The sequence below is a fragment of the Grampus griseus genome, assembly GCF_964374135.1.
Source record: "Grampus griseus genome assembly, chromosome: 10".
Classification (NCBI taxonomy): domain Eukaryota; kingdom Metazoa; phylum Chordata; class Mammalia; order Artiodactyla; family Delphinidae; genus Grampus; species Grampus griseus.
Window position 1 is genome coordinate 65,216,218 of NC_139004.1, and position 24,972 is coordinate 65,241,189.

The 24,972-nt window shown below is 47.5% G+C and overlaps 3 protein-coding genes across 5 annotated transcripts in view; 1 reads left to right on the forward strand and 2 right to left on the reverse strand.

The window, feature by feature from the left end:
• Positions 1 to 978: 978 nt before the first annotated feature.
• Positions 979 to 2,514, forward strand: NDUFAF3 (NADH:ubiquinone oxidoreductase complex assembly factor 3). 2 transcript variants are annotated; one of them, XM_082664052.1, is made up of 5 exons: positions 979 to 1,473; positions 1,560 to 1,689; positions 1,920 to 1,986; positions 2,081 to 2,181; positions 2,259 to 2,514. In XM_082664052.1, the coding sequence occupies exons 1-5, from the start codon at positions 1,397 to 1,399 to the stop codon at positions 2,373 to 2,375; spliced, it is 492 nt and encodes a 163-aa protein (XP_082520178.1). In that variant the 5' UTR covers positions 979 to 1,396; the 3' UTR covers positions 2,376 to 2,514. The 2 variants fall into 2 exon arrangements, with proteins under 2 accessions (XP_082520178.1, XP_082520177.1); XM_082664051.1 differs by having other exon boundaries at positions 1,019 to 1,473; positions 1,560 to 1,752.
• Positions 2,515 to 3,101: 587 nt separating this feature from the next.
• Positions 3,102 to 7,996, reverse strand: IMPDH2 (inosine monophosphate dehydrogenase 2). 2 transcript variants are annotated; one of them, XM_082664092.1, is made up of 15 exons: positions 7,836 to 7,996; positions 7,351 to 7,399; positions 7,033 to 7,134; positions 6,836 to 6,910; positions 6,290 to 6,496; positions 5,698 to 5,785; positions 5,425 to 5,624; positions 5,253 to 5,343; positions 5,058 to 5,153; positions 4,713 to 4,784; positions 3,907 to 4,050; positions 3,677 to 3,821; positions 3,439 to 3,582; positions 3,274 to 3,357; positions 3,102 to 3,171 (listed from the first exon to the last, which is right to left on the reverse strand). In XM_082664092.1, the coding sequence occupies exons 1-15, from the start codon at positions 7,931 to 7,933 to the stop codon at positions 3,150 to 3,152; spliced, it is 1,617 nt and encodes a 538-aa protein (XP_082520218.1). In that variant the 5' UTR covers positions 7,934 to 7,996; the 3' UTR covers positions 3,102 to 3,149. The 2 variants fall into 2 exon arrangements, with proteins under 2 accessions (XP_082520218.1, XP_082520219.1); XM_082664093.1 differs by lacking the exon at positions 4,713 to 4,784.
• A 314-nt stretch (positions 7,997 to 8,310) lies between these two features.
• The window catches only part of QRICH1 (glutamine rich 1), a 54,824-nt gene continuing 38,162 nt past the window's right edge, over positions 8,311 to 24,972 (reverse strand). Inside the window, exons 4-10 of the mRNA XM_082663996.1 lie at positions 19,030 to 19,207; positions 18,262 to 18,416; positions 16,815 to 16,929; positions 11,558 to 11,666; positions 11,048 to 11,199; positions 10,620 to 10,710; positions 8,311 to 9,191 (exon numbers count right to left, since the gene is read on the reverse strand). Coding sequence (XP_082520122.1) covers positions 8,999 to 9,191; positions 10,620 to 10,710; positions 11,048 to 11,199; positions 11,558 to 11,666; positions 16,815 to 16,929; positions 18,262 to 18,416; positions 19,030 to 19,207 — 993 coding nt within the window. The 3' untranslated portion in view covers positions 8,311 to 8,998. The remainder of the gene's footprint in view (positions 9,192 to 10,619; positions 10,711 to 11,047; positions 11,200 to 11,557; positions 11,667 to 16,814; positions 16,930 to 18,261; positions 18,417 to 19,029; positions 19,208 to 24,972) is intronic.

Here is a 24,972-nt window from a genome sequence, read left to right on the forward strand (position 1 = left end):
CCGTTGCCCGCTGTCCAGCCGGGGGGTGGGTTTCAGGGGGTTATCCCTCGCCCTAGGGCCAGATCAAAACCCCCCACTCCCAGTCGGCGGACTCAGGAGGTGAAACCAAGTCTAGTGGGAATGAGCCGCTCACCTAGGCCCCCAAACAATATGGGTGGTGGGGGCCTTCCCCGGGACCAGGTCCCGATCCGGATTAGATCCGCGGGGTAGGATTAGTCCTGTTGGTCTCATGCAGTCAGGGCCACTGCAGTGACGGTGGCGGGGCGGGCTTCGGGATCAACCAAGAGGGAAGCGCGCCCGTGGGATCGGAGGGGAAGTAAACCCTACTCGGGGACACCCCGGCACCCGGGACCCTTTGTCCGGTGACGCTGCCAGTGCCCGGAGCGCTAGGGGCCCAATGGGCCCGCACGGCAGCGACGGGACTCCCGGAAATCCATTGCGACCGTCCTCGGTTGTGTCGAGCCTCCCGCCAGCCCCGTCCCGAGGGTGGCAGACGCGGCAATGTGCCCCTGAGGCCAACACACGGTGGGCGCGCGGAGATGCCAGAACCTGCGCGGGCGCCAGCGATTCTCACGCCAGTAGGCCTTCTGATTCGGCTCAAGACGGGGCGCAAGGAATTCTCGGGACGCAAGCGAAGTGAGCGAGGACAAGGCGATGCTCCAGCCGCTGTCTAGTTCAACGTCTGGTCCGGTTTAGGCCCGGTCGGCCGCCGAGCACCTAGAAGTACCGTACCAAAGCGTCCCCTTCCGCTTGCTTTGGCCGCAGATTTGGAGCCATTTTAAGACGAAACCAACCAGCCACGCCCCCTCGCGCTCTGGAGAGGCCAATCCATGCTCAACCACGCCCCGTGCGACTCGCGGCCGCGGCGCCAACGGTCGCGCTTGTGACGGTTAGGGAGGGGCGGGACTCGGGGGGGATAACCGAGGGAAACTTGAGCTGCCTACCCCGCCCTCGGAACCCGACTCTCTAAAGCCGGGATTAGCGATTTGGGGGCTGACGCCACGCCCTGGCCAGATGTGCGGGAGTCGAACGGGTGCTCGGCCGCCCCGCCCCGGGCCCCGGGAGGCCGGCGTAATGGCTGAGAGCCGGGGGCCAGGCCGCGGCTGGGGCCCAGGCAGTGCCCTGAGGCCAGCCACGCCACCAGGTGTCCGGCTCCTCCAGGACGGCCTGCGGGGGTCTGGGGAGGGGCGGACGGCAGGTGCTGACACCGGAGCCGCGTTGGGGGACGCGCCCTTATGGGACCGAGGCCCCTGGCCCGCTCCCTCCTCTCTCCCGCGCCGGGCCGGCCGAGCTGCGCGGTACCCTCCGCGACGCTGGGGGCGCTATAATCGCGCTAGGCTTGGTGACGCCATGATCCCGCTGTGCCTGCGCCAGCCCCCCTGCACGCCGGTCCGCCATGGCCGCCGCGTTCGTACTTCGTAGCCTGTACCGAGCGCGGCTCGCCCTTCGCTGTCCGCCCGCGCAGCTGCCATGGTGAGCCCGGACCCAGCATCCCTGACCACCCGCTCCTACGGCCGGCGATTCCCGGCGCCCTAGACCCTGACCGTACCTCTCCGCAGGGCCCCGCGGCGTGGGCATCGGCTCACGCCGGCGGATGACGAACTGTACCAGCGGACGCGCATCTCTCTGCTGCAGCGCGAGTCCCCGCACGATATGTACATCGACAGCTACAACAGCCGCGGCTTCACGGTCAACGGAAATCGCGTACTTGGGCCCTGTGCGCTGCTCCCACACTCGGTGGTGCAGTGGAACGTGAGCCCTTCCCTGCAGTGAGGAAACCGAGGGCCAGAGTCACAGGCCTGCCCCCTGATTCTGTCCCTGGCACACCTGGCTTTTCTTCTGCCCCGCACTGGAGCAAGTAGAGGGTCTCTGGGGAAACTTAGGTGGACTTGTATTTAACTTGTCTCCTCCCCACACAGGTAGGTTCCCACCAGGACATCACCGAGGAAAGCTTCTCTCTCTTTTGGATGCTGGAGCCCCGAATAGGTATTGGAGGAGGGGAGGGCTGAAGTGCTTAGCCCCAGAAAGCCACCCTCTAGACAGACCTGGTTGTAGACTAGCCATGTCCGTCCTTCCCTAGAGATTGTTGTGGTGGGCACTGGAGACCGGACTGAGCGGCTGCAGTCCCACTTGCTGCGAGCCATGAGGCAGCGGGGCATCGCTGTGGAAGTGCAGGATACAGTATGTCTGGGACTTGGGATGCGGAGGGGAGCCCAAACCTAGCACTAGCCCAGCTGATGCTGGCTTTCTCTTTGCAGCCCAATGCCTGTGCCACTTTCAACTTCCTGTGTCATGAAGGCCGAGTGACAGGAGCTGCTCTCATTCCCCCACCTGGTGGGGCTGCACTCACATCTCTGGCCCAAGCTGCAGAATGAACCACCAGGAACTTACCTGACCCATCCAGGAGGGCCCTAGCACCTTTTGCAGAATGCAGGGGTTCCCAAAGCTTTCACTAGCCCCTCCCCCTTTGTCACTGTAACACTTGTCTTGTTTGCCAGCAAATTAATAATTTAACCCACTTCTCTGATTTTGTACTAGGTGTGTTGCTGGCCAGGAGTTGCTGGCTTAGTGAGTTCTTGGAGGGGGTTGTGAAGGAACCAAGGGGTCATCTATTTGTCTACACTGCTTGGCCTCTCAGAGGCCAGGAGACAGTATAGGCACCTGTTCTAAGCTGTATATCTATCTACTTGCTGACATGCAGATTTGAGGGGACCTCTGTGTTTTCTCCACGAGGTCCTTTTAGAGATTCAAGTTAGAGAATGTGTACGTGGGTCTCAACCTGATCGCATGGTGGCCAAACTTTGGGCTAGCAGGAGGCCCCGTGGATGCCAGTCCAAAGCCCCATGGACTGTTCTGTGACCCTTCCTAAGCAGCCACAGGCAATTTCTGAGACCAAACCCTTGGGTCTGAGCTGCCTTTTGAGATGCCTCAGGAGGGGCTTTTTTAATCTAGTACTACCCGCCACTTCCAGTTCCTTGAAGCATCCTTCTTTCGGGGCATGAGGCTTTCTCTGGAAATGAAGGTGCTTTGTTTTTGTGTATCTGTGATGGTGGCAGCTGCAGAGCCCCACCTACTTGTTGACCTCAAAGATCAGGCATCACTTTTTTTCAAACTTTTATTGAAAAACCGAGGGTGTGCTGTATCCCTTTTCAGAAAAGACGCTTCTCATACCTGTTGGCAGAAGGACCAGCTGTGAGGTGAGGGCAGGAGCATGGAGGCATGGAAGAGACCTCCACCCCAAGGACAGAGGAGTGGAGAGGGTTGGTCACTTACGAATGGAGGCTGTGGACACCACCTTCCACCTGAGCTGAGGATGTTCTCTTCTCAAACTTGAGCTCTCCAGAATACATCATGGCTCTGAAGAGAGGCAGAAGTCAGATGTGGGTAGCTGGCCCTGGACCAGGCCCTCTACCCAATGTCCCAGCTCCCTAAGCTTACCGGACTTGGGTCAAACTCTTGGCGCCAATGTCCTGGCAGGAGTGCTGGATGCCAGCAATCAGGTAGGGAACAAATTTGTGGATGGATCCTTTATCCTGCACAGCCCCAGACACCCCCTGGGCCACCTTGATTTTGTCAGCTTCACTGCAGGGAGAGGCAGGAAACACAGGCAAAGTCGAAACATGGATGATGCTGCCAGTGCAGGGTTAGCATAGGGCAACTGACCTGCCTGTCCCACCTGAAATATCGGTTCTGGCTGCTGAGATGCTTGTCCATGGCATCGAGAGAACCCATACCCCGATATTTCTTTAGCCGGATCCCATCAGAGAAGAAATACTCGCCAGGGGCTTCAGTGGTAGCAGCCAGGAGGGAGCCCATCATAACTATGGACAGAAGGAATGCTGGGGGAAGATCCTGAATGGCATTAGGGAAGGAGACCCACTAGGCTCCCTGAATGTTGGGCCTCACCTGTTGAGGCCCCAAGGGCCAAAGCTTTGGCAATATGGCCCACATTTTGGATTCCTCCATCAGCGATGACAGGAACACCAAAGCGCCGTGCATATTCTGACACCTTGTACACTGCTGTTGCTTGGGGCCGCCCACAGGCCAGCACTGTTGAGACATGGAGGAACAAATGGGGGTGGCGTTAGTGGGGACAGGCAAGAGGCTCTGTGGCCACAAATCAGCACCCAGGAGCTCTCAGTTACACCTGCACCAGGACTGCAGCCTGGTAGAGGAAGAGTCTTGTCTGGGATGGCTGCTGCCCCATCAGCCTTAAACAGTACAAATAGCTGTGATGGCCCCCACTCACCCTTGGCATGTGCGCATGCATATGTGCATGGCCCAGGGCAGCCTCAGGCACATGCAGTCAGCAGCCGGGAAAGCCCCGCCCAATTGATATCAGGTGGGGTAGGGGTCACCGTGCAGTTAGTACCCAGAGACCCACCCCTTGCTCCCTGCATGGTGGGCAGCTCAGGCAAGATCAGGGCAGTGGTCATGTGGAAGGAAGAGTGGGCCCCCGAGTTGGTCCTTAAGCTGTGCCTACTGCAGGAGATGTGGGCAGAGCAGGGCCTACCTGGTGGAGGTCCTGCCCTACAAACACCCCAGGAAGAGGAGGGAGCTGTGTTCTTGAGCAGCTCCCAAAACCATGGTCTGTCATTCAGTTTGCCCTGCCCACCCGTCAGCACCACAAACCCCGGGAGCTACAGCTACAGTCAACCAAGCAGCCGGGCAGTGGGCAGCTGGGCCGGGCCAGTGGACCGGGCCGGACTTACTATAGCAGCCCGTGACAGTAGAAGGGCATTTGGGGCTGTGGGACTTTATGTCTGGAGGGATCTTGGGAGCCGCTAAATAAAACAAACAGACCAGAGTTTAGAGAGGGCACGGAGCAGGAGCGGGGAGGCCAGGCTAGGCGGGGGTGGGGGAAGTGGCAGGTGAAGACTGACGAGAGCTCGTCTTACTTCCAGCATGTTACCCATCCAAGGGGCCTGTTTGGCCCTGGGGCTGCCCCTACTGGAGGACTCAATGTAGTTCCCGTAAGAGCGCTTGGCTCCAGGGCATGTGGGGCTAAGGGCCCTGCTAAAGCCAGGTCTCTGAGGGCCTTGCCAAAGTCTTCTTACCTTCTTGAGTGATGCAGATGGAGCCACTGCCCATTCCCACCCGCAGGGCATCTACACCAGCATCAATGAGGTTCTTGGCCTGAGCAGCTGTGACCACTGCAGGGAGGAACAGGGGAAGGCTCACGTGAAGGTCTACATGGGAGCCTAGCTCCCCCACTCTCGCCCCACATCCTTCAGTGCCCAGTCTTGTCTCACCATTGCCTCCAATGACTTGGAGACTGGGGTATTTCTCTTTGATGTACTTGATCATGTTGATCTGGAAGATGGAGTTTCCCTGGGAAGAGTCCTGAGACAGGAAGGTAGTCCCAATGAGACTGTGGTATGACAGCTGCTCCTACCACCCCACCCTGCCTGTGCAGCAGCTCACCAAAACCACCACGTCCACACCAGCCTGGGCTAGCAAGTCCAGCCGATACTTGTCATCCTCATGAGTGCCAATGGCTGCTCCACACAGCAGCTGCTTCTTGGCATCTTTGGAGGCCAGTGGGTAATCTCGGTTTTTCTTCAGGTCTGTCCGGGCAATGATGGCCACCAGCTCATCATCTTCATTTACAATGGGTAACTTTCCTAGGGGCAGGGCAGGACATAAATCAGGACCTTGGTCTTTGGTTCCAGAACACTTCCTACCTCTAGGACTCACCCTTCTTGCTGCGCTGCAGAATTTCATTTGCTTCCTTCAGTGTGATGCCTGCAGGGGCTACCACCAAGTCTTCCCTCTTTGTCATGATCTATAAGAGAGGGGAGTTGTAAGGAACAGTAATAGGAGATCAGGCCTCCCAACAGACCCTGCCCTAACTCAGGGGTGAGGTTCCAAAGACCACCATGTTTACACACCTGCACCCAGACTACCCTCAAGTAAACCCAACAGTCTGCAGCAATCTAATGGCAAGAGTGAGAATTTAGTAGAAAGGACATCAGGTACATGGAGCACGTTGTGGAGAAAGAGCCACACCGGAGAAATGACAAGAGGAGGCTGAAGTTGGTCCTTGAGCACAGCCCCCACTCTGGGTGTGGCAAAAAATTTGGGTATGCTGGCAAACATTTCGGCAGATTGAAAGCCTTTGGTGGGGAAGGGATGCAGGAACCCCATGAAAGGGTCAGAAACTTAGCCAGGTGTTCATCGTTCCTGGACAGCAGAGGCCCTCAGAGTTGCCATTCAGACAACAGAACAGAAGACTTTATCTTTAACCTGGGCTGTCAGAGTTTGCCTGTGCTCTGTCAGTGGCACCCACCTCTCCCAAAAACCGGTCATGCTCCTCCTCCTTGAGAAAATCAATGTCCCTCGAGGAGATGATGCCCACCAGGCGGCTCCCCATCCGGCCTGTGTCAGTGATGGGGATACCACAGAAGCCATGCCGGGCCTTGGCTTCAAAGACATCCCGCACTCGATCTTTGGGACTGAGGACCACAGGGTCCGTGATGAATCCCTGCTCATATTTCTGGAAGGGATGGTGAAAAAGGGCACTTCTGAACCACTTTCATCAGACTTTTGGTCTGAAGCCTGGGATCTGTGCCAACTCCCCCTTTGGCAGTGCCACAGGATCAAATCACACAAACACTTCAAACCCAGAGCTAGGAGACATGAGTGCACTGCAGGGCACTGTACACCTGGCCCTCTTCTGTTGCTTTAAGACACAGGGTCTCAGGCTCTCCTCAGGAATTGAACCCCCACAGTGGGAAAGAAAGGATCCTAAATCAGAATAATTCCCCCACTCCCACCCTACTCCACCTCAGTGCAATTCCCAGGAGCTCTTGACAGTGATCATTTCCCTTCTGACCTTCACTTTACGAACTTCATTGGCCTGGAATTCTGGTGTACAGTTGTGGTGAATGAAGCCAATACCACCTGTAAGCTGCAGGATACACAGAAAGAAAACACGGGAAAAGTGACAAAGAAGAAGAGTGGCATGATTGTATGCCCGTGGGAAAGAGAGATGGGGCCCCTGCTTCTGCCCTCACATGCCACAGTGCTCACCGCCATTGCTATGGCCATCCCAGCCTCTGTGACTGTGTCCATGGGTGAGGAAACAAGTGGGGTCTTCAGAGTGATCTTTTTAGTCAGAGCAGAGGTCAGGTCCTAAAGAAATAAGGCCAACTAATGTGCAAAAGCACCTCATATACCTCAGGGCGGTGTCATGTTCCCCGCAAAATAGGTGCTCTGTATGACCTGCATGCCAGTAAGACCATTCCATAGCATCCACCCCCAAAACCAATCTACTGAGATAGCCGAGAGGGGACAGCAGCACTTTTATCCAACCTTGATACTTAGGATCCAATTCCTGTCCATACTCACCACTTGGTCTGCAGTGAAATCGATGTACCCGGGGAGAATGAGAAAGTCACTAGAGGGGAGGGGAATTGGGAGTAAGGGTCAGGCTTATGGCAGCCTGAGACACCATCCTCATAAATCATCTCTTAAGGCATTCCGGCAGAGAGGGAAATAACCTAGCCCGAGTAACACAGGCAAGGCAGAGAACAAGGTAGAGATGGAGACAGCGGACCTTTTCTGCCACCTAGCTGTCATCAGCGCCTCTGGCATCCTGACAACTCCATGTGCCCAGAGAACGGAGTTTCTAACCTGGAAATCTCAGGCACTACCAAGATGCCTCCTCCATCCCGCCCGCTTCAGACCTGTCAAACTGAACCTGAGATGGGTGGGGAATTTCCGGAACCTGTCCCCCACGCCCGAGCCAAGCGGGCTCAATAGAAGCCCCACCCGGCCTCCCAACCCTGCGCGCCGCTCCTCTCCTGGCCCAGGTGAGCCCGCTAGGCCCGCACTTGTAGGTGAGGCCGTCCCCACAGTTAAACAGCTGCTGTGCCGTGAGCCCGTCGTCCGGCACGTAAGACGTGCCCCCGCTAATCAGGTAGTCGGCCATGGCTAGCGCGGGGCAAGGCCGCGCGTCTCCGAAGACGTCGCCGCAGAGGCCTCCGCCTTCTGGGCCGCGCCAATATAAACCCGCCGATATCGTCACCGCGCCCAGCGCGTCGCCGACGTCAGGACGCAGCACGCTCGTACAGAGCTCGTACGCCTCTAGGGCGGGGCTGGCTGGAGGGAACGCAGGCGCATAGCACGCCCTAGGGCTGTTTCCTGTTGCTACCCCCTCCCGCAGGACCTCGCCCTGTCCAACAGGCAAGGCTTTGCTGCCACTGCCCCGCCTGGCTCCTCCCAAATGAAGAGGCGTTGTTCACTAGCATGTTGAAAAGACGTGCTTGTCATTCTTAATAAACAACTAGATTAAGAATACATAAGAGAAACAGAGTGGTATCTTTATATGATACACAAGTGTATGTTACAAGAATTCCATCAGGCACAGAAGCCTCAGGTTTAAGGCCTCAATGTTAGGCCAAAAAAAAAAAAAAAAAAAAAGACATGGTAAAGTTTTTACTTTAACATCTAAAATGTCACTTGTCATAAAGGAGGGTGTAATAGAAATTGTCTTTAATAAATCATAATTGAAGTTCCCCTCATTTTCCTTCCATTAAGATGCTAGGTTTATGTCTGAGCATGAAGAAAGAAAAGACCATGGCTCCCCTGTGGTCAGCGAAGTCTGCCAGTCAGAGTGGAAGCCAGCTGGGGAGATTCCCTGGAGGGTCCATCCATCATTAATTCCATCTTTCTGGAGGAAGGGAAGGGGCGACATTTCTCCTAACAGTCCAAGCCCTTTCCTCAGGCCCCACACACAAAAAGTCAGCCAGCAACTGTCTAGGACATCTGGCTCTCAGGAAACCCATAGCCCCCATGGGCTGAGAAGTCTGCCACAGCAGGTTTATGAAGATGCACAGGGGGCAAAGTTTCCTTTTACATTTGAAATAGAAGCAGTCTGAAAGGGTTCATAACTACACCAATAAAAAAAGAAAAGAAAAAAATGGAGGCCTCTTCTTTAGTGTGAAAGTGTCCATTTTTTCCTGGATGGTCTCCCTTGCACCATGGCTGAGGGATCTCAGTGCATGGTGCTTGCGTTGGCCACCGCAATGGCCTCCTGAATTTCTCGTATCACCAGGATCCGAGTCAGCATCTGTCCCATCTGCTCTCTGCTGATAGGCTGGACTGAGTACCAGATTGGGCTGTTGGGGGCCACCACCGGCTCAGGCGTCAGGTAAAAGGTGTCATTCCGGCCTTTCACACTCTGGGGGCTGAAGAATACATGGGTAAAAGCTGGGTAAAACCACCATGATCTCAACCCTCCCACCATGAATCTCCTGAAGAGATGCTATCTGCAAAAGACGGGAAGCTCTGGAGAGCATGGTGGCACAGCTCCTAAATTCCATGCAGCCAACACACACTAACTCTAGTCCCTTTGGAGTTACTGCAAATGCCAGTGTTAGGCTGCCCATCTTCTGCTCCTCCCTCACACACTGCCAGGTGTGATTCCTCTGACTAGGGCTCCCAGGGCTCATCTACTTGAGTCCAACCATATCCCACTCTGAACGAATTTCAGCACCCAGAAAGTCTATTTCCGAGTCTTTGCTTATGTTGTTTCCTCTACTCCATCCATTGATAATTCCTCAACTTGATCTGAGGGACTCTGACTTCTCGGCTTGGCTATGATGCTGGGGCCTTTACCTGGACTCACACCCCCTCAACGTTGTGCTGTACTTCTCTTAAGTACTGAGCACATGCCATCCTCTAACAGTTATTCATCCACTGATTCAAGATTTATCAAAGGGCTACTGTGTGCCAGGCCTGCACTAGGTGCTGATATTAAAAGAAATGAATAAGACCCAAGAGTCCCTATATTATGGAGTTTACAGGTAAGAGGGGAGACAGACAGCAATTAAACAGTTACATAAAGACAAAGAAAATAACAAACAGTGGTAAGGGTTACAGAAGAAACAGCCGGAGGGAACAGGCAGGGAATTTGGAAATGCTTCCCTAATAAAGCTCTTTTAAGGATGGATAGGAGCTAACTAGCTAAACAGGCAGGGGGTGGCAGGGTTTTCCCAACAGCAAAAAGTTCTGTGCAGAGGTCTTGAGGAAGGGAGAGCATGATGCCCTTCAGTGGAGAAGAGCCAGTGTGGCTAGAGAGCCAAGAGCTACACGGACACGAGGTTAACAAGGGAGAGTACATGAAAGGCCCTGCTGGCCACATTAGGATTACAGTCTTTCTCTGTAGAGTAAAAGGAAACCACTAAAGGTCTTAATCTAAGTAACACGGCAAGACCTACAATGTAGAAAGATCTTCTGGCACTGCTGTTAAGACGATATACCAAACTGCAGGGGCAAGAGAGAATGAAAGCCAAGGAAAGGAGTTCCCCTTAGATTGACAGTGTTGGTGAGAAAGGTCAAGGCCAGGAAGATGCAGGGCTATGCTCAATATGTGACAGAGGCAGCCTCTCTGTACTGTCCTCCCTCTACTTTCATCCTCTCTCCATGAAAGTGGACCATAAGGGAGCAGTGCTGGGCACATGCTTTGGGAAAACCAATAAGGTTGCTTCTATATTTAGCTTTTCAGAAGTGTGTTTTTACTCTGCCTGTGACTAGAGAATGCTTTGGCACGTGCGCATACACACACACACACACACACACACACGCGTCACCCAGTCACAATAGAGCCTCCTCACCATTTAAAGAGGTAGAAATCGTAGAGCTTGATAGGACATCTCAGTGGATTCTCTGGATTTTCCGTCTGTTCTGCATACATGTCATCTGTAACTATAAAACATACCCCACCACCACCACAGACATGGCATCAGACTGCCTTTACTCAGGCTCAGATTAGAAACCTTAGGCTTCCAGCCATCCCAACCAGGAAATACTGGGAAGGAAAAGGGTGTGAGGCATGGGCAGTGAGTATAAAAGGAAAAGGCAGCTATCATTTCTGGGGCGTCTCTGCTTCTAGAAGAGTTTGAAGTTTATGGCTGGGGAGAAGGGAATGGAAAATTCCTATCCAGCAAATCCCAATCTTCACATTCATTACTAGTCCCCCAGGCACAAGGGCAGGGCAGGACTAGTAGCACCTGTTTCTGCAACCCCTACCTCTTTCCCCTACCTTTCTGGCCAGTCTGGTGTATCCCAAGTGCCTTCAGGTACCGAATACTCGTGCTTTTATCCTTAGGATTAGAGGGGTTCTTCTTTGTCTGTCGTAAGACCTTGGAGAAGGCCAGCTTCATGTGCTGGTCCACTGTCTTCAACAGGAAGTATCTGCACCACAAGTGAAAGCAAGGCAAAGGGAGGGGTGCCAGGAGGAGACCGTGACTTACCCTCCGCCATCAGGGCTTCAGAGGAGCCACTGCCCACACTCCCAGAATCTGGGCAAGCCCACACCCAAACACACTGTCTAGTGGAGGAATCTTATCAAGACTGATGGTAGGGATCTGGCAAGGCTGTCTGCCTCACTGGTCAGCACACAAAATGTAGCCAAGTGGGGCTGAGGGCTTTCAGTAGCTCAAAGGCTCTCAAGTATATGTCAAAGGTATTAGAAGTCCATCTGGATAGTTTCTACCCTCTTCACTGGGTAGATGCCAGCAGTGGCTAAGCATGGAGCCTCTAGAACACTTACTTGGTGTTAAAGAACATGAGGGTGGTCAGCAGGGTGGAAGGGGAGTGAGCGCCGAGCTGCTTGCACTCCCACAGCATCTCCTCAGTCACGTGGCTGGGCAGGACATAGCCTAGGAGGAACAGAGTACTGCTACAACAAGAGGATGGCAGGCAGTCCCTCAAAGGTGCAGGATGGGAGGTGTGAAGCACAACAGTACCTCACAGGAGTACAAGCTTAACTGGAGAAGTCTTCCTGGGATATGGCAGAATCATCTGGAAAACTTGTTAAAACACAAACAGCTGAGTCCCAACCCAAGTTTCTGGGCAGGACCCGAAAATGTGTGTTTTCAACAAGTTCCTAACACCATACTTTGAGAACCACTGCCCTACATGATCACTCTCACCTGATGTTAATTCTTCCTTTAACTGCAGATTAATATGGGGTAGAAGGACATCCCTCAGAAACACCCAAAAGTATAAGCCAACCTCTCTGCATATATGCAAACTTCTCTGAAAAGAGGGTACAGAGCTTTCATTATACTTTCAAAGGTATCCAGGCCAGGGCCCAAAGAACTGGTATACATGCCCGTTTGCCCTTGTTAAACTTCTCATGTCTTCCATCTCTAGAAAGCAAATCCATTCTCATCCCCTTTGGAAAAAGGGGAGAATGATATTCAGATCTATTATAGGTTTCCTCCATAGGGCAAGTTTTACAGTAAGACCCTGGTTCATAAGCTAACTGAAAGCTGGACAGGGGCTAAGGCAGTGGTTTGATCAAGAGCCCTGGGCAGGCAGGTCTACACCAAAGGAAGATGAGACCTGGGCTGATCATCAAGCCCCCTTCATATGTTCATTCAACAGTCAATGTCCAAGTGTATGTGTGCCAGGGACTGAGGGCATGGTGAAACAGCAGCAGACACCAGCATTCTGCAGGAGTTTCAGGATTCTCCAGGCAGGGAGTGAGGGTGGCACTTCTTAGAAGCAGGGGAATGATCTGCCCAATACATTCCTTTTCTCTGTTCTTGCCAAAGCTGGCCCTCTGACTCCATTAGTGCACTTCCATCTCTTTAGGGAATGTTGGCCTCTACTATTCTATTTTGTGGCCCAATGGCAATGAGATAAACTTCCTTGCTCTCAGACAAATCTTAAGCGGGATGAGTGACAGAAGATAGCCCTTCTCAGGGAGGAGGGAAGGCCAGCCCTAAGAGTGGCCCCAGGCATACCGTGGCATGCCCTATTTCCCCTGGGTTCACTCTGCCACCCGGTGTCACTTCCCTATAATCACTTCTTAACAACACAACTTAAAGTGAACTTTAATGCCTGAAAACCAGAACTCCTGGCACGGGCAAAAGGAGATACAGATGGAAACAACATATAAAAGTCTCATAGTTCTGAATCTGAACTGCAAAGCATCAAAATGATCTATTTTATATTAATTTTTTTTAGTTAGGCCTAGAAACCCAAGGAGCAATGAGCACTCCTACCATCCAGACTGTGATAACGAAATACCATTTAACACTGAAAAGTACCAGGCTCCATGGAGAACTGATCAATTCCACACTGGGTGACAGAAAATGTCCAGGATAAGCCTGGAACATTCTGGCAAACCAGAAATCAAGGAAGTAGGGTCATGTCAAATGAACTTAAGAGCCAATTTAAAGAGGCTCCAAATGGCCAAAGATGGGACAATTTGTGCATCATTAAAGATAACAAGTGCAATGAATTGAATCATATTAATTATGTTTAAATTAATTAGCTCACAATGATTCTTTAAACAAACAAAAAAAACCCAGCTGGAGGAAGCTGGTGAACCAACTCATTACTGTGAAAACTACTAAACAAAGAAGAAGAAACAAGCCCTTATCCTGTCTCTTCTATACAATCTATACTGCTAGGAATTCAAAGAGTTCATGAGGAAAAGTTTCTCTTTGTATTTCAGCTAATAATGAAGTGATAACATTAGAATACCACTGCTTGCAACTCCTCATGAATTAATGGATCCAGACATTATGGGCACCTGATGGAAGTAAGTAACCCATCTATGATGTAACCTTGCCAAAAAGAAAATACACAAAAAAAACAAAACTTGATTAATCAAGTCTTTATATGCAACTACCAATTAACTGTAAATACAGGGGACAGAAGAATATGTTAAATTACAGCATGGAGATATAATAGCAAAAATTAGACTTTTTAAAAGGCTATTTTCTTCCATAAATAAATTGCAAGAAAAATAATCAAGGGGGAAATTAAAGATTAAAGCTAAACATTAAAAGGTATTACAGCAATTTCAACGTGCGGACCTCATCTGCAACTTGACTCAAACAAAATTCTGATATTTATGGGACAATTAGAAATTCGAACAAAGGGTAGAATTTGATGACATTATGGACTTATCTTTTTAAAAAAAAAGTATAATAATGGCATTGTGGAATGTCAATAACATATTAAAATATTTATGGATAAAGTGTCTGGGATTTACTTCAAAATAACACGGTGCGGGGAACAGGCAGTGTATATATGGAACAAGATTTGCCACGGGTACATGGGAGTGTCATTAATTTATTCTGTTTATTTTGTATGTGCTTGAAATTTCCATAATAAAATGTTTTAAAAAGCAAACTTTATATAGCCACACTTGGTTTGAAATTTTGCAGATCACATACAGTGATTCACTTACTCAGGTGTCTGTTCTAATGACATCCCCTCAGAGAGGCCTCCCTCCTAATGTACCCGTAATACTTTCCATTCTCTGTGCTTTGTTCTTCAAAGCACTTAATTATCATAAATTAATGTGATTATTTATACAGTCTCGCCCGTTAGACTGTAAGCTTCATTTTGTTCACTACTGAATTATATTATGTACACCTGGAACTGCCTGGCACATAGTAGGCACTCAAAAAATGTTTAAACAATATTTTTTTTAAAAGGTTAAGCATGTAACTATGACGACAAATGTTAACTAGACTAAATCACTTTGCAATATATACATACTGTATCAAATCATTGTTGTACACCTGAAACTAATATAATGTTATATGTCAACTATATCTCAATTTTAAAAAAAGATTAAGAAAAAGTTAAACACACATTTTATTAAATCCAGAGCCAGGATTAAAACTCAGATATTCGTGTGGACATAAGGTTTTCAACTCATTTGGGTAAATACAAAGAAGCATGACTGCTGGATCCTAAGGTAAGAGAATGCTTGCGAATTCAGCCATTCTAATAGGTATATAGTGGTACATTACTGTATGTATGTATGTATGTATGTATTTATGCATGCTGTGCCACGTGGCTTGCGTAATCTCAGTTCCACGACCAGGCAACTGAACCCGAGGCACGACAGTGAAAGCTCCAAATCCTAATCAGTAGGCCACCAGGGAACTCCCATCACTGTTCTAATTTGCCATTTCCTGATGATATATGCTAAATATCTTTTCATATACTTACCTGCCAGCTTCTTTGGTGAGGCAACTGTTCAGATCCTTGACCCATTTTTTAATTGGGTTCTTTGTTTTGTTATTGTTGACTGTTAAGGGTTTTTTATATATTTTGGATCCCAGTCCTTTATCAGATATGTGTTTTGCAAAGATTTCCTCCCAGTCTGTGGCTTGTCTTTTCATTCTCTTAACAATGTCTTTCACAGAGAGTAAGTTTTTGTTTTGTTTGTTTTTTAAATTTTAATAAAGTCCAACTTACCAATTTTTTCGTTTCACAGATTGTGCTTTTTGTGTTGTATCTAAAAAGTTACCAACAAACCTGAGGTCACCTAGATTTTCTCCTATTTTATCTTCTAGGAGTTTTTATACCTTTACATTTAGGTCTATGATTCATTTTTTTAAAAAATATGTGCATGTCCAGTTGTTCCAGCAGCGTTAGTTGAAAAGACTATCTTGGGAATCCCTGGCGGTCCAGTGGTTAGGACTTGGTGCTTTTCACTCCATGGCCCAGGTTCAATCCGCGGTCAGGGAACTAAGATCCCGCAAGCCACATGGCGAGGCCAAAAAAAATAAAAGAAAACAAAACAAAAGACTATCCTTTCTCCATTTAACTGCCTTTGCCCCCTGGTCAAAGATAAATTGGTTATATTCGTGTGGTTCTACTTCTGGACTCTCTATTCTGTTCCACGGATCTGTCTATTCTTTCACCAAAGACCTGCACACAATGTTTACAGCAGCTTTATTCATAATTACCGAAACGTGGAAACAACCAAAATGTCCTTTAATAGGTGAATGGATAAACAAACTGTGGCACATTCATAAAATGGAATATTATTCAGCAAAAAAAAGAAATGAGCTATCAAGCCATGAAAAGACATGCAGGAGCATTAAATGAAGTTATTGAAAGAAATTAACACTAAATTATTCTAACTATATGACATTCTGGAAAAGGCAAGATTATGGAGACAGTAAAAAAGATCAGAGATTGCTAGAGAGTCAGGGGAATGGAGGGAGGGATGAATAAGTGGAACATGGGGGATTTTAAAGCAGTGAAACTTCTGTATGATACTGAATTGTAGATACATGTCATTATACATTTGTCAAAACCCACAGAAGATACAACCCAAGGAGTGAACTCTAATGTAAACTTCAGACTTTAGTTAATAATAATGTACCAAACATTGGCTCATCAATTTTAACAAATACACTACACTAATACAAGGTACTAATAATAGGGGAAACGCTGTGTGAGGGAGTATATGGGATTCTCTGTATCTCCTGCTCAGTTTTCCTGTAAACCTAAAACTGCTCTCAAAAATAGTTTATTTAAAAAAAAAAAACAAACAAAAAAAACACCTCAAACATTCTACTGCGAAACTCATGTTCTTTCCAACACAACATGCTGCCCAGGTTATCCATGGGTAAAGCAAAAATTATGTTCTATATATGTAGAATGTATATTTAAACATAAGGGGGAAAAAACTCAATATGTAATATAATTAACCTACAGATGAAATAGTTTATAATTCTTAATTTTTACAAGGATTCTAATTTGAATCAATAAATTTTAATAGGGAAAAAAAATGGAGTAACTACCCCACACTCTGCATGCCCCTGTGTCCTTGCCACACTGGAACCAGCCAGATTCTCTGTCTGGTGAGCCACATCAGGCCAAGCAGCACAGAGACTGATGTTAGGTGCCTGGGATTTATAGCCTCCTCACCCACAGGCTATATCACAGCTAGCCACACAAGTAGCTGATCTTTTTTTCCCCCCCCAGGTGATCTTTTTAAAACCCAGGTGCTAAAGACATCCAAGGACTAGGAAGATTCTTACCAAGTGGAGTGACTCGGGGCTGAACGTCCTTCAGAACTTCATGCAGCCACTCCGTGAATCGAACGTAATAAAGATCGGAGAAAATGTCATCAACCCGTCCATTTTCAAAAAGATACTAAAAGAAAAATAATCAATAAAAGTTGTCAGTAGTCTCTTGGGCAAGTTGTTGTGGGGAAGCAAACATTTTTCTACCAGTACCCTCACCTCTCCCTACCCATTCCTCCCCCATTAACAAACCAACACACCAAGTCAAAACTGTCCAGCAGGGACTTCCCTGGTGGTCCAGTGGTTAAGAATCTGTCTTCCAATGCAGGGGACTTGGGTTCAATCCCTCATTGGGGAACTAAGATCCCACATGCTGCGGGGCTACTGAGCCCATGCACCACAACTAGAGAGAAGTCCACACACCGCAACAAAAATCCTACGTGCCATGACAAAGAGCCAACGCAGCCAAATAAATAAATTAAAAAAAAAAACTGTCCAGTGTGCGGCACTTTCACAGTATACTTCAGCATGTGAACTGACTCTCACAACACTCCTGAGATTGGGTCAATGGGGCAGATTTTGTGAATGCTATTTCACCCAAGCAAGGCATTGTCTTGTGGTAGCAAAAATCACGATGTGGGCTCCAGGGCCAGCCTCTTATTAGCTGTGGTATAAGTTTAGTAACTCATGGGAGTCTTTTAACTTTGGGGGCTCAGTTTCCTTGTTTGTAAAAGGAGATGACTGTGCCTGCCTTCCAGGAGTGAGAGAGCATGGAATGAGACAAAGCACGTAGAGCATTTCACCCAGTGCTCTGGGTGACTGGTTAAGAAAGAGGAACAAAGTGGGAGATGGGCTTTTCTCAGGCCTAAGCAACAGGGTGAGTCCTAGTTAGCAAGTGTTCTTCCATCATACTGTGGGCTTCTCCACAATAGCATTCAAACACTAAGAAATCCACCTCTGCTCTCCTAAACTGCCAGTCCTAAAATGAATTTCTTTGTTAATCTTCATCCTAGATGTCCTGACAACCTAACTACAGTTGTATATTCTAGCTAGACACTTCCAAATAATTATTTTGCATTAATGCAAGAAACAATGAGAAGACAAGCTACATGTCAGCACGAGACTTTGTTATGGATAAACTGCTTTCCTGCAAACTACATGTTTACTTTAATGAAAAGGGTTATATAAATGTTCCATGATAAAAAAAGGCTCTAAGGTAATATATCAAATATTTTAATAGATGTTTCTCTAGATAGTGGGATTATGATGATGTTTTATTTTTTAAAGTGAACATGTAGATCTTTTCCAATTTTAAAAAACATACATTTAAAAATTCACTATATAGTTGAAAGAGAATGTCTTTATTGTAACCACTTGCCTGTCATTTTACTAATTTGACTACCCAGCAAATACCCAATGGGAACACAGCTGAAACATGTTCCTGTGAAGTTCTGTTTCCTACCTTTTGAATACACAGGAAAATATAGTACAGCACATCTGGGTCATAGGGTTCACCTTCTCCATTTCGAGCTTCCCGTGTCATTAGACAGAGCCCATAATTCAACTCGGCCACAGCAGAAGAGATGAGATCTTCCTGGAATCGCAGCAACTGACGCCCTGCAACACAAGCCCCAGAGGTGAGTGAGGGTCCTGGCAACAGCCGTCCCTTTACTGGTTGCTCATATCCCTGGAAGGAGGTTTCAGAGCAGACACCACCCATGAAGGCGCTGGGATGAAAATGGTCACTTGTATCTACGATCAGAACTAGCCTACAAAGACAATAATCCTGTTTGCCCTATTACACAAAGGGTTTCCTTACCAAAATCCTTCCTACCTCACGTATCCCCCCAATTATTATTAGGACCAAGACATGAAAGCAAAAACACAAAATCCACCCTCTGTAATATGAGGAAGTACGTGAGGATAATGCTAAGGAAGAGGGCCCCTGAGTGCACTCACTAATTCATATCTCCTCCCAGAAGTCTCTCTGTCCCAGAAATCCATGTGTACAAAAATGCCTGATCTTGGGCAAACCCCACAAATTCTGCTCATTTATAGTAGGTCCGGCCTGCTTGTTGCTTGTCTTGAATTCAGCATACTATTTCAGATGGTGCGCCCTAGTGCCCAGAGAGCCAAGGGACACCACTTTCCTGCCATTCTGTCCTCCTGCTGCTTAAGTACCATTGCATTTTTGCCAGAGTCCAACCCTCTTTCCCTCCCAAACACTTACTCCCAATGGGCGCCAGTCTGTTCTGAGCATCCTTCTCTAGCTCAGCGTTCTTGGTCTGTGCCCAGTTTTTCCATACTTCAAGCCCTTCTTCTGGCTTCAGAGAATTTGGAAGCAGAAGTTCTGGGGAAGGCTGTGGCTGTGACTGTGGTTCAACTTCAGCAACTTGGACAGTTTGAGCCTATGAGAGAGAAACCATCAAAATGTGTCAAAAGGCCTTTTGGCAAAACTGCTAGAAAAATGTTACTTATAGTAAAAAACAAAAACAAAACACAAATGTACCATACTAATGTTAGATGTTAATAACTGCAGAAATTGGGTGTGGGGTTTATGGAAATTCTGTAATTTTTCTGTAAGTCTAAAACTGTTCTAAAAAAAAAAAATCTCAAAAAAAAAAGTTATAGTTCTTTTAATTAAAAAACCTCTCTTCTCCTTGCTGTCGTACTTCCAAGAACCTCTGGAGTTCTATTCTTTACTCCAGAGACAGCAAAGACTAGTGCAAAGCTCCTTAGTCTTGGCTGTACTTTTGAATCTCTGATTTTTTTTTTTTTCTGTGGTATGCAGTCCTCTCACTGTTGTGGCCTCTCCCGTTGTGGAGCACAGGCTCCGGATGCACAGGCTCAGCGGCCATGGCTCACGGGCCCAGCCGCTCCGCGGCATGTGGGATCTTCCCGGACTGGGACACGAACCCGTGTCCCCTGCATTGGCAGGCGGACTCTCAACCACTGTGCCACCAGGGAAGCCCTGAATCTCTGATTTAAAAACACCAATACCTGAGCTCCACCCCAGAATCTCTTTTTAAAGAGGTATCAGTCTTTTTAAAACCTTCCCACGTAAAAAGGCAATTCTAACGTTTAGTCACTGCTCAGAACTTACTGGCACAAAGCACTGCTCATCAAACTACAATGCGCAAATAAACCCCTTGGGGATTTTATTAAAATGCAGATTCTAATTAGAAAGATCGCAGGTGGGACCTGAGATTCTGCATTTCTAACAAGCTCCCAAATAAGGGAGCTGGTCTGCAGACTATACTTTGAGTACCAAGTGTCCAGACTGTTAAACTTGGTTGCACCTTAAAATCATCTGGCTGATTTTAAAAAACACCCATGCCTGGGCCTTATCCACAGAGATTCTGATTTAACTGGTCGAAGGTGGAAGCCTGCCAGCAGTATTTTTAAAAGCTCTCCAGGTGATTCTAATGTCCAGTCATGGTTGAAAATCATCCTTCATGTTCCTCTCAATAATACTGCTTTGGCTCATAAGGACATTTTCTAGAGACAGGAGGCACTGTTTTACCTTCCTGCCTCCAAAGGAAGAGTAGTCCCATCCTCAACGGTCTGACAGCCAAACCATGCAGCCAAAGGGGCAGAGAATGTCCATGACCTTCAATCACAATCCCCATCAGGCAGGACAGACACCAATACAGATACAAAGCACAGGTTCTTGGGTCTCACACATCTATCTACATTGGGAACAAATTCCCTTGAGCAATTTTCCAAGCCAGGGCCTACTAAAGGGCTGAAGAAAGCCAAATCATTCAAATTGAAGGCAAAATAATTTATTCATGACCCAAATTTGCTTATCAATAAATAAAAATAAAAACTACCCTACTAGCTTTGATATAAGATACATGATCAAACAAGGAAATAAAGAAATACCAGTGCTAGGCCCTTAAATGTCTGTCAACCCTGGAGCTCCCCTCTAGACACACTTCTCAGTTCAACTACCATTCTCCTTGGTGAGTCTCAACCACCTTCCCAGTTTAGATCTCCATGTTTGTGGAAATGATTGCTAACTCTGTGACTCTAAGCTAGACGGTCCCTTAATATACCCAGTGGGTACTGTACATCTCCAGCTGAACATCTGAAAGCCACCTCACATTAACATCTACGGAGAGAATTCATCACTTTGCCCATCCAGAAGTATTCTCCTCAGAGTTCCCTCTCTTACCTTGTTCAATGGCAACACCATCTACCCAAGCTAGAAATCTAGTAGGAGTCTGACTGGGTAAGTAGGTGGGGGCCAGAGGATTTAGGGCACTGCTTCTCTGTCTTATTAGCCAGGGTCCCTTCACTGTGTGCCTCCACCCACTACATGTAACACTCCTAATCATCCCGACAACGAAAATTCTTCTACACATGTTCAAATGTCTATCAGTAGGTAGGGGAAGTAGAAGTCTCATCCAGGTTGAAAACTACTGATTCAAGTAAGGCCTTCTACACTTGGTGTAGAGTTTTTCCTATTTGTAATGGAGACCTTAAAAGAGTTTTAAGTTGGGAAGTGACATAATCTTACATTTTAAGGAAATTATTCTTGAGCTGTAGAAAATGGATTAAAGAGCAAAAGTGGAAGTAGGTGCTGGTGGCCAAGACCAGGATGGTGGCAGTGAAATGATTTAAGAGATTCTGAGAAGTTTGGTGGTAGAATCAATGTGGCTTGTTGATGAATTGACTGTGAGGAGTACAGTAAAGCAGACTCAAGGATCTCAAGGATGACTCCTGAGTTTCTGGCTTAAACAAATGGGTGGATGATGGTATCACTTTTTGAGATGGGATAGTTTTTGATAGTAGTAGAGGGGATGCTAATGAAGTGCTGAGATATGTTTAACAAATGCAAGTAAATAAATAAGTAGGCTGCTGAATGTATGGGAAAGGTCCTAAGGGGAAAGGTACAGTCTAGGGATAAAGATCTGTGTGTTAATGCAGTACATGGTATAAGACATGGGCTCTAGAGCCAGCCTGTCCAAGGCTGAATGCCAACTCTCCCACTTACTAAAAGGTGGCTTTGGCCTTGTTGTTTAATCTGTGCCTCAGTTTCTTCATTTGTAAAATGGAGATAGTAGTACACACTTCTTAAGGTTGGTGTGAGAATTAAATGAGTTAATATATGCAACACTAAGGACAGTGCCTGGCAGATAGTGTCAGTGATTATCACCTTCTGCAGCAGACATCTAGAGGATTCTGAAAATCATGACAATGGAGAGAAATCCCTTAGGGAGAAAAGAGGGTTAGTACAGAGCTTTGAGAAACAACATGTATGGCTCAGACAGAAGAGAAGGAGGCTTCAGCAAAGTCTCCTGAGAAGGAAAAATAACCAGTGGGGTAGGAGGAAGACCAGGAGTGCATAATAACATGGAAGTCCAAAGGAGAGTTTCAAGAAGGCAGGCATGGTCTGTTGTGCTGTGTGTTGCTATAAGTGAGATAAAAACAGACACGTCTGTTGGATCTGGCCACGGGGAGGTAGGTCACTGATGACCTTAACAAGAGCAGACCCAGTCATGAGTTGAAGGGAAAACTGGTTAGCAAGTAGAGTCAGCCTGTGCAGATAATCCTTTTGAGAACTCTGGGAATAAAGTAAAGTGGAGAAATAGGGGAACAGATGGAGGTGGGTGTGAGGTAAAGGAGGGAGGTTTAGCCACAAATCTGGTTTTAAAGATAGGATATAAAAGAGCTTTCAAAAAGGGTATGCCAGGTGAAGGAACACATCAGCGCTCCTTAGGGTTCAACTCACATCACAGCACAATTATCTTCCCATGGGCTACGAGGGCTCCAAGGGCAGACTCTCTTATTCACCTCTGTTTCCCAGCACCTAGAACAGAGCCTGATAAGGAGAGCAGAGGGATATTTGTGGTGTAAATGGACAAACTCATCTTTCCTGCATGATGGGTATTCTTCCCAATTTTTCTTTTTCTGGTAATAACCCTTGACATACGTCGCTATAAGACTTTGCCAAAGGAGACACAGCCTCTGAAGAACATGAAGAATGCTAAAATGAACTTACTAAAATGAACTCTAGAAAAGATTTTCCTGCTGAAGGGCCCAGATGTGCAAATTACAAGCAGAGCCCAATGAGCAACAAGAGTCCTGAATTGCAAATTGGAACATCAGGCCCAGGAGAGCAGAGGAGAGGCCTGATATGCTCCATCCCTGTCAGCAAAAGGTCAGCACAGAGCACCATTACAAGTCTCCTGTCCGGTCTCTCCTACATGCAATCAATTCTACACACCAGTAATTGATTCTTCTTATTACCACGACTCTTAGGATTCTGGAAAATTTTCCTATCACAGATCGTATCAGCTCTTCACTTCGGGAAGATAGCCCCTTTGCCCCCTGTACTAAATCCTCTCCCATGGTTCTCCTCCTCTCATGTTAACCTAGGCCATATCACTTGTGTCCACCCCTGGCTCTTATTCATCCTGCTCCATCCTTCTGTCAATCTAAGCTATAAACTAGAGATCAAATGCCATTTTTTCCACAAAGATACCTCTGCTGACATTTAACCTAGATTGATTTCTGAATTCCCAGCTTGACTTTGTGTGTGTAGCACACGTTGTCACACTTGATTATGCTGCTTTATACTTTACAGAAACAAATCATATGTTCTCACTTCCACTACACTATAAGCTACCCGAAGCAATGACACTGTCTTGTTCTACTTCTAGGCCTGACAGCTGGATATTTAATAGGTCCTTAACAAAGTCACTTAAGATTAACATACTGTTGCCTCTATGAAACCACTCGGTCAGCTTTTGCTTACCCAATCATTTACGTCTTGAGTTTCTGAGTGTGGTCCCTGGTCTAACAGTGCTTTGTTTGTGCCAGCTCCCTCACATGCATTCCCAGAGCTCCTGTGCTGAGGCACACTACCTTCACCAGTCCCATGAGACCAGAGGCCCTACATCCACTCTAAATGTCTGCTAGACAAGGGACCAGAAACTTTACTAACAGTCTTAAAAGGTGGATCTGTGATAGCCTTAAGAAGATTAACAATTAGAAAAGATAAAAGAGCCAAGCAATTTTAAAGTTAAAATTTCAACAGTTCTGGGCTTTCCTGGTGGCACAGTGGTTGAGAATCCACCTGCCAATGCAGGGGACACGGGTTCGATCCCTGGTCCGGGAAGATTCCTACATGCCGCAGAGGAACTAAGCCTGTGTGCCACAACTACTGGGCCTGTGCTCTGGAGCCCACGAGCCACAACTACTGAGCCTACGTGACACAACTACTGAAGCCCGTGCGCCTAGAGCCAGTGCTTCACAACAAGAGAAGCCACCACAATGAGTAGCCCCCGCTCACTGCAACTAGAGAAAGCCCATGCGCAGCAATGAAGACCCAACGTAGCCAAAAATAAATTTTAAAAAAGTGCCTCTTTTAAAAAAAATTTTTCAACAGTTTTATTTTTGCAACTTTTCTATAAATCTAAAATCATTTCAAAATAAAAAGTTAAAAAATTTAGCTCAGGGCTTCCCTGGTGGCGCAGTGGCTGGGAGTCCGCCTGCCAAAGTAGGGGACACGGGTTCGAGGCCTCGTCTGGGAGGATGCCACATGCCATGGAGCAGCTGAGCCGTGTACCACAACTACTGAGTCTGCGCTCTAGAGCCCACGAGCCACAACTGCTGAGGCCTGCGCACCTAGAGTCCGTGCTCTGCAACAGGAGAAGCCACCACAATGAGAGGCATACACACCGCAATGAAGAGTAGCCCCTGCTCGCCACAACTAGAGAAAGCCCATGTGCAGCAATGAAGACCCAACACAGCCAAAAATAAAATAAATTTATTAAAAAAAACAAAACAACTTAGCTCAACATAGCTGCCATGACAGAAAACTCAATTAACCATGGTTTGTCTTAACTATTTTTTAAGGAACGTAAAAACATGGTTGGAAAGTCCCACTGCATAAGGGGGCTTATTCAAGACTCCCAAGATGATCACTTTTTTTTTTTTGGGGGGGCCATGTTACATGCCTTGAGGGAATCTTAATTCCCCAACCAGGGATCAAATCCATGCCCCCTGCAGTGGCAGTGTGGAGTCCTAACCGCTGGATCACCAGGGAATTCCCCAAAGATGATCACTTTTAACAGGCCCACCAGAAAGTATTTTAGATCTCATAATTCACTTATACTGTGTCCAGTGTAGTCCATCTTTAGATGACAACTAAAGGAGGAACAAT

Bases quoted from the DNA above. Each gene is read 5' to 3' on its own strand.
- IMPDH2 (XM_082664092.1), bottom strand. From the start codon at position 7,933: ATGGCCGACTACCTGATTAGCGGGGGCACGTCTTACGTGCCGGACGAC. The intron at 7,135-7,350 runs GTGAGTATGGAC...TTATTTCTTTAG, and splicing joins ATTTCACTGCAGACCAAGTG to GACCTGACCTCTGCTCTGAC. The intron at 3,583-3,676 runs GTGGGACAGGCA...CTCTCCCTGCAG, and splicing joins AGCCAGAACCGATATTTCAG to TGAAGCTGACAAAATCAAGG.
- NDUFAF3 (XM_082664051.1), top strand. From the start codon at position 1,397: ATGGCCGCCGCGTTCGTACTTCGTAGCCTGTACCGAGCGCGGCTCGCC. The intron at 1,474-1,559 runs GTGAGCCCGGAC...ACCTCTCCGCAG, and splicing joins CCGCCCGCGCAGCTGCCATG to GGCCCCGCGGCGTGGGCATC. The intron at 1,753-1,919 runs GTGAGCCCTTCC...CTCCCCACACAG, and splicing joins ACTCGGTGGTGCAGTGGAAC to GTAGGTTCCCACCAGGACAT.